The sequence below is a fragment of the Cyprinodon variegatus genome, unplaced genomic scaffold (assembly GCF_000732505.1).
Source record: "Cyprinodon variegatus isolate N-32 unplaced genomic scaffold, C_variegatus-1.0 Scaffold394, whole genome shotgun sequence".
In the NCBI taxonomy this organism is placed as follows: Eukaryota; Metazoa; Chordata; class Actinopteri; order Cyprinodontiformes; family Cyprinodontidae; genus Cyprinodon; species Cyprinodon variegatus.
The window spans coordinates 307,302-315,738 of record NW_015150847.1 but is presented as its reverse complement, the minus strand read 5'-3'; the positions used below and the strand labels follow the sequence as shown (position 1 = coordinate 315,738).

At 40.7% G+C, this 8,437-nt stretch overlaps 1 protein-coding gene across 1 annotated transcript in view; it reads left to right on the top strand.

Annotated features, from left to right (window-relative positions):
* The window catches only part of ptprz1 (protein tyrosine phosphatase, receptor type Z1), a 125,047-nt gene that overhangs the window by 99,670 nt on the left and 16,940 nt on the right, over positions 1-8,437 (top strand). The window contains exons 16-23 of the mRNA XM_015387431.1: positions 1,322-1,336; positions 1,580-1,676; positions 1,765-1,847; positions 4,668-4,802; positions 4,950-5,084; positions 6,691-6,854; positions 6,925-7,060; positions 7,473-7,619. Of these exons, the coding sequence (XP_015242917.1) occupies positions 1,322-1,336; positions 1,580-1,676; positions 1,765-1,847; positions 4,668-4,802; positions 4,950-5,084; positions 6,691-6,854; positions 6,925-7,060; positions 7,473-7,619 (912 nt within the window). The remainder of the gene's footprint in view (positions 1-1,321; positions 1,337-1,579; positions 1,677-1,764; positions 1,848-4,667; positions 4,803-4,949; positions 5,085-6,690; positions 6,855-6,924; positions 7,061-7,472; positions 7,620-8,437) is intronic.

Genomic DNA, 8,437 nt, shown 5'->3' with positions numbered 1-8,437 from the left:
AACAGGAAGAAACCTCCAGCAGAACCAGGCTCAGTGTGAGCGGCCATCTGCCGAGGCCGACTGGGGTTCAATATAACATATTATACAAATCATCACAATAAAATTAATGTATTAATGGAGCAGAATAATACAGATGTACCAAAAGTGTTAAATTGATGATGTACATGTAATATACATGGATTTATGACATTGCTGTGGTAATTGTTTACATAAAGACTGAATTACAAGTACATGTTTAAATAAAAATATTTCAATGTTTTTCTATTTGCATAATATGCATGATGCCATATTCTTTATGCAGTATATATGTATACATATGTATATATACATATATATGTATATATATTTATATACATGTATATATACATATATATGTGTGTATATATATATATATATATGTGTGTATATACACAGCTGGAGAGACAGGCTGAAACGGCGTAAAGACAGATGAGCAGCAATTTACTACGGAGGGACTCATAATACAAGCTGATATATCCGCCCTGATAGTATCCATCTTTTTGATAAAAAATTAAAGGGATTTACTACAAGTTTTGTCCGTCATTTCCAGTGAAGTGGACGGAATAGGATTAAAAACAGAGTCAATCGTTTTAAAAAGAATCAGAGGCTTGCTCAGATTATTTAAGATTAGATCAGAAAAATACTTGTTTCTCTCAACCCTAACCACCCTCTGGTACTTTTTACAGCTCTCTTTAAGAATCTGGTACGAGACCTCCAGACGGTCTTACTGCCACTTTCGCTCCGCCTTCCTAAAGTTGCAAAAACTTATGTTTCTAAAACTTATTTTTTAGCTTTCCAGAGGTTTATATCCATCTCCTCTGTCTTTGATAGAAGGGATGTTTAAATTGTACCCATGGGGTCATCGACAGCTGGAGGCTTTTCCCATCAACCGGCTCCTCTTCAAACTCAAATAAATCCTTTTTTATGGTGTCATCTTTGTTGGAATTTGCACTAGATTTTCACCATAACATCCCCATAGCAGGATGATGCCACCATGCTTTTTTCCAGGCTTGGAAACTTCCCCCCTTTTTTCTCTGATTCTAACGACTGCCTCCAAGGCCAAACAGCCCAATTTTGGTTTTCTCTTATTTTATTTGTTTTATTTTGTTATAACAGCTTGTTCCTCCCTGAGTGGAGGAAGAAGCAGGACCTTCAGCTATAAGGTCATTAGCTTCTATTCTGGGTTTGATTCACACATTAAGCTCCAAAATCCTTTTAATTTCTCTGCCCTTGAAGCAAACATGCTGTTTAGACCTCAGTGTAGCTGTTTGACCCTATCAACTTTAATATTTGCAAACCTCAGAGTTTGAAATCCTCAGTAAAGTCCAGAAACAGTCGCCCTGCTGATGATCTAATGAACAGAAAATATTCCTGATAAAATCAGAGGGAGATATTTAGGAGGTGATAAAACTGTAAAAACACATCAGACCAGAATAACGTCCCCTTATGTCACTTGTTCACAGCAATATGTTTGTTTGGAGTTAATGAAAACTACCAAAAACAATGAAATATGTCTGAGAAAACAGAAGCAGTGGTGAAAAAGCGCCTTCTTTTTTGGTAGGAGGTGCAGGCATGCACCGTCAACATGTGGATGACCACAGACGGCTCCAACCATCCGGATAACAGGACTAAGAACAGATACAACAACATCTTGGCTTGTGAGTACAGCTCATTTAAAATGACAGGACTAAAACCTGCAGATAAAAATGATTTTTATATTCCTGTTTTTTCTTCTTTGACGTTCAGACGACCACAGCCGAGTCCAACTCTCCCCACAAGTCAACAAAGACGGGAAATCCTCGGATTACATCAACGCCAACTATGTAGACGTAGGAGAAACAGTCTGAAAACATCACACTTCACCTTCATTCTGTTTATTTCAGTCAAGCTACTGCAGAAAAATAACACTGCTTTTGTCAGTCAGAGTTTATGTTTTTTAATTTTTTCTTTGGTTAATGCAGAACGTTGAAACCACATGTTAATGTAAAAGTTTAAAGCAATTGCTGCATTAACTCCTCCTGGCCAGTAGGTGGCATACTCTCGTTTCATACTGCTAGCCAGGCCTGCCAATGCTAGTGCTAAGCTTTGGTTAGCTGGTATTGTAACTAGAAGTAAATATCTATGTTTCTCTTGGTGCTCTGTGGATGTAATATGAACCATTTTGATGAAAAGTTTTAACGCTAACCTTTGACTGTGTTACAATTGTTTATTGATTGATTGACTTTATTGATCTCACAGAGGAGAAATTTACACGTTACATCGGCTAAAATAGTCAAAAAGAGAAGAAGAAGGAGAAAAGGTGCATGGGATGTAAAATAGTAATTGCAAATTCTCCATTGCAGCAGTTATTGTGGTTGTAGCGTCTCATTGTAGAGTCTGGTTGCAGCAGGGATGAATGACCTGCGGTAGCGCTGCTTTTTCCAACCAGGCTGTAAAAGTCTTTGACTAAAGGAGCTGCTCAGCTCCTCTCCAGTCTGCTGCAGAGGGTGGAAGGTGGTGTCCATGATGGATGGAAGCTTGGACAGCACCCTCCTCTCAGAGTGCAGCCTGGGACAGAAACATATTTTCTCACCAGTTTGTTCTGTCTCTTTCTGTCCCGCTCTGTGTTGCCAGGGTAGAGGAGGGCTGATGCCCCCACAGAGTCAGAGAAGGTTTGAAGCAGGAGCCTGATCACTGCGAAGGACCTCAGCCTCCTCAGGAGGTAGAGGGAGGCGGCTCTGGCCCTTCTTATACAGGGCGTCGCTGTTATGAGTCCAGTCCAGTTTATTATTGACGTGAACACCCAGAGATTTGAAACTGTTTCTATGTCCTGCCCTGGATGTTTATGGGGGAGTGAGGTGGGGTCTTCTCCTGAAGTCCATCTCCTCGGTCTTAGTGGTGTTCAGACACAGGTGGCTCTTCTCACACCAGTCCACAAAGTTCATGATGACCGATTGATACTCCAGCTCCTTCTCCTGAGAAACACAGCCTTCAATGGCCGAGTCATCAGAGACCTTCTGGAGATGGCAGCTGTCTGTGTTGTAGGTGAAGTTGAGCTGCTCTCATGTGGAAACAACAGGTTTGGAGTTGCAGAAAAAGGGGTCCAACCCGGCATCAAAAAGTACAGAAAGTAAAAGGACTGCTGTTAGGCCACTAATGAAACTCAGTCCAGCTCCTTTTATTCCAGGGAGGATCCACATTTAAAAATGAATAGAAATAGATTATTATCCTTTCAATCTAGGAAATTCTTTCAAATTTCCTTTATCTATTCTGATTTGCTGCTTTTTGGAGCCTCTCTCTGTTTTTCCTCCAAAAACAGGTAATTATTGATCAGGTCAGCTGGTCTCTCAGGCACCTGTCCCCCCAGGTAGGTTATTATTCTCCGTCACTCCTGGACTGTTTGCTTTGGAACAAAGTTCGTTTTTCTTTGTCCAGTTCAGTTCAGGTTCACCAGCCTGGTTTTTTAGGAAGCTCCAGCTTTTAAACTCACTGGACTCACTTCCTGTGACACAAAGGGGCCCACTCCCAAACAGGCCCCTAAACATGAATCCTTCATTCCCATGGAGGCTCCCCCACATTAAGGGCCGTCCCAAACCACATAGTGGGTAGAGCCATTGAACCGTTCAACTGTTGAATAATTGCTGAGTTTGAATCCGGCGGCTGCTTCCTCCAAAGATTCGTTGGCTGATGACTTCATAGCGTGGCACCGAGGTCTGTTCGGATTGGAAGACTCCTTGTTATGCGGCCGATAAATGCTGCCTTGTTTTTGCCTTTTTTGAAGGACGGGTCCGCTGCATCCTCCATAGTCTTGGGTATCCCATGATTCTTTGTGAGTTTGAGCAAGCCAGCTGCTCCGTGCTCAGAGGTAAAAAGGAAATGGCCCCGAACAGTGATGAATATTGGAAGTTTAGTTTAATATAATCCAAGGATGTGAATAGTTCCATCTGAAATGAATGAAAATAGTTGTTTTGCTGGTTATTGAGTCAGATATGTGGCGGTAATGTTTGATTTATTGAAAGGTTTTATCTGTGTCTGATGTTTAGGCTCAGATTCCAATATCTCTGCAGTGTGGGGACAATAAATCTGATATCTGAGACGACGGTACTGCAGCTGAAGCTCCTTAGGAATGTCATTAGCAGCCACAACAGCAGAGAGAAGTTCAGCATCCATTCTTTGCCTGCTTTGAGTGTCAACTCTAACAGTTGCTAGGCGACAGACTGTACAGGGTTGAAAGTCGGAGAAGGCTGGACCTGTTTGAATCCATAACCAAACTCTTCCGGCCTCCTTATTTTTATGGACTTTGAAGGCTTCAGTCCAGGTAGACCAGGTCCTTGGAGGATGCAGCTGTTGAAATCGAACGCACCAATAGTCCCATCAGCGCAGGCTGGAGTTTGGCAGCGGGTGTAACCGTGAGATAAAGGAGGAGGAAACACGTTGCTCCAAATATTGTTTTGCTGCATCTTGGTCACACTGACAAAAAATTACAAGTTAGCTTTATGAAAAAATCCTTAAGGGAAGTTCGTCTTAGAAATAGTTTTATTTGACCTTGTACATTTATTTTACAGACAGGAGCAAATATTTGATTCATGTAACCATTAGAGTTAAAAGACTGAGAATCAGCTGCTGGTTCAGGATGTGACGTAGATTATAGTTAGTTTTTCCTTCCTCAGGGATATAAGAGGCCGCGGTCATACATTGCTGCTCAGGGCCCTCTCAGGTCCAGCACTGAGGACTTCTGGAGGATGATCTGGGAGCAGAATGTCCACGTCATTGTCATGATCACCAACCTGGTGGAAAATGGACGGGTGAGTCATCCAGTCTGCTTCTACGGCAGGAAATACGGTTTTCTACCAAAAAAAAGAGAATCAGATCTGAAACACATGAAAAATAAAAACAGCCGAGTTTTTATCCCTTCTGTATGATGATGCTGCTCTGCTGCGTCTGTTCCTCAGAGGAAGTGTGACCAGTACTGGCCAGAAGAAGCGGAGGAGGAGTACGGGCGCTTTCTAGTGGCAGTAAAGAGCACCAAAGTCCTGGCTTACTACACACAGAGGACCTTCAGCGTGAGGAACACCCTCATTAAAAAGGTCAGCTGCAGGGAGAACTTTCCGACTCCTCTGAGGTTTAAACAAAGTTCTTTATCACCTAAAACGTTTTCCATCGGAGGAAACTGAGGCGCGTTTACAAGACGGCTTTGTAGCAATTCTTCCACTCAGAAGCAGGAGAATCCAGAAAAAAAACTACAGTAACTTTAAACATCAGGAACAATATATATTTTTTATGTGTGTGTGAGCAGCAGAATTACTGAAGTTAACAAACATCTAAAAACTAGAAATCCATATTTGACCCTTTCTAATGGATTACTTTATTTTATTCTTTTATATTTAGGACCTTTGTGTGACAAAGTATTAGGGACAGGCGAGATATTTTTGTTGTTAAATACGAGAATAAAGTCGCAACGTTAGGGGAATAAAGTCACGACGTTAGAAGAATAAAGTCGCAACGTTAGGAGATCAAATTTGCAACATCAGGAGTATAAAGTCGCAACGTTAGGAGAATAAAGTCACAACGTTAGGGGAATAAAGTCACGATGTTAGAAGGATAAAGTCGCAACATTAGGAGTATAAAGTCACAACGTTAGGGGAATAAAGTNTAAAGTCGCAACATTAGGAGTATAAAGTCACAACGTTAGGGGAATAAAGTCACGATGTTAGAAGGATAAAGTCGCAACATTAGGAGTATAAAGTCGCAATGTTAGGAGAATAAAGTCGCAATGTTAGGATAATAAAGTCGCAACATTAGGAGATCAAATTCGCAACATTAGGAGTGTAAAGTCGCAACGTTAGGAAATCAAATTTGCAACATTAGGTGTATAAAGTCGCAATGTTAGGAGAATAAAGTTGCAATTTTAGGAAAATAAAGTTGCAACGTTATGGGGAATAAAGTCACAACGTTGGGAGAATAAAGTCGCAACATTAGAAGAATAAAGTCGCAACGTTAGGAGAATAAAGTCGCAACGTTAGGAGAATAAAGTCACAACGTTAGGGGAATAAAGTCACAACGTTAGGGAATAAAGTCACAACGTTAGGGGAATAAAGTCACGATGTTAGAAGAATAAAGTCGCAACATTAGGAGTATAAAGTCGCAACGTTAGGAAAATAAAGTCGCAATGTTAAGATAATAAAGTCGCAACATTAGGAGATCAAATTCGCAACATTAGGAGTATAAAGTCGCAACGTTAGGAAATCAAATTTGCAACATTAGGTGTATAAAGTCACAATGTTAGGAGAATAAAGTCGCAATGTTAGGAAAATAAAGTCGCAACGTTATGGGGAATAAAGTCGCAACGTTAGAAGAATAAAGTCGCAACGTTAGGAGATTGAATTCGCAACATTTGGAGTATAAAGTTGCAACATGGACCCAGGTTGCTTGTTTGGTGGTGCTGGTCGGCCGTCATTGGAACATTCTTTCTGAAATTGGTCCTGTTATGATGTCTTAATTCTCAGAATTTTTCAACTTTATTCTCGTAATGTTGTGATTTTATTCAAGTAATATTATGACTTTATTCTGGTATTTAAAACAAAAAAAATCTCTAGGGGGCCCTAATACTCACTCGTACCTTTTGGCCTAAACTTCCTGTATTGCAGACAGTCTGCGCCGCTAATAACTTCCTCATGTGTGTTTGTCCTGCAGAGCTCAAAGAAAGGTTGGAACAACGAGCGAACAGTGACACAGTACCAGTACACCCAGTGGCCTGATATGGGGGTCCCAGAGTTGTCTCTGCCTCTTCTCAGCTTTGTTCGCAAGTCCTCCAGAGCCAATTCAGAAGAAACGGGTCCTATGGTGGTGCACTGCAGGTCCTATGAAGCCCCTTTATCCTCATCATCGGTGCTGGAAGCTCGGCTGACTGTTTGCTTTGCTCCGCAGCGCCGGGGTCGGCAGGACGGGAACTTACATCGTCCTGGACAGCATGCTGAGGCAGATGGAGGACGAAGGAGCGCTGAACGTTCTGGGCTTCCTGAAGCACATCCGCACTCAGAGGAACCACCTGGTTCAGACTGAGGTCAGAGCGCCACGCCGCCCACACAGAAAGGACTCAGTCGTCCGGTAGATTTGATGCAGCGGCCGCAAAAAAAAAAAAAGAAAAAATAGTATAAGGAAAGAATAATGTTTCTTATTTAGTTACATTGTTTCATTAAGATTGCAGCAATGTTTTATATATTTATATAAAATAATGATGATGCACTGGGAGGTTTGACTAACTGATGTCTATGATGCTATAAAACATCAATGTTTGGTCAGAATCCAGTAACTTTCTCTTTTCTTCTCTCTGACCGATCTAATAATGTTGCGTCTTTTCCTGGCATCAAATTATTGACACATTTAGATAATTGAATTAAAATAAATAGATCTTTGAGGAAACCAGCTTTTGTTGTTTTATCTCAGAAGTAGCTCATAGGGGTCCTTGTTTGCAGGAACAGTATATCTTCATCCATGATGCTTTGGTGGAAGCCATCATGTGCGGAGAGACGGAGGTGGAGGCCGCCCGCCTGCACGGCTACGTGGACGAGCTGCTGACTCCAGGGCCTTCTGGGAGGACGCGCCTCGACAAACAGTTCAGGGTGAGTCGGATTCATGGAGATTAGGGTTATGGCAAAGAGGTCTGAAGATCCTGAGCTCATCATTAAAGATAAATCATCAAAATATCACAGAAAATTGGCAGAAAAGCTGTTCATACGAAGGGTTTGGAGGTGATTATTAAGGTATACATATTTTTTGATGTGTTTTTTCAAATTAACCCTTTATAGGTCGCTCAGTGAAATGCTTTGAAAATCCAAAATTTCAAGCCAATAGTGTTATTAGAATCCAGGAGAAGACCTTATTATCTTTATAACATTAATATATTTGGATATGTTGGTGGCAAAATGAATGTCAATCTAATAACAAGAAACGCCAACTTGCCCGAATATATTAAGAAAAATAACAAAAGTGCTTCTAGAAGAAATTCATGAAAAACACTCATTTCTTTTGGTCCAACATAACCTTAGAGGCATTAATGCTGATACATTTTTTAGCTTATAAACCTAAATATAATCGTTAACTAGGCTTATTGACTTTTTAACTTTTCAATTAGCTTTTGACCTTTTTTTTTCTTGACTTGTTTACTTTTTCCAACTTATATTCCAGTAGGTAATATATCATTGTAGGGCTCAGCTAATTGATCAAATGCCAAAATAACATGTACAGCCATGTAGCAGCATCTTTATTGAATAGTTGGATAAAGATCTCATGCTTCTAGATTTGTGGGGGGGGATGCAAGTGATCAAAAACACTAACTTGCCCTATAAAGGGTTAAATGTAAAAAAAAAAATGTTTAAGTTTTTATATTTAGTATATATACACTCACCGGCCACTTTATTAGGTACCCCATGCTAGTAAC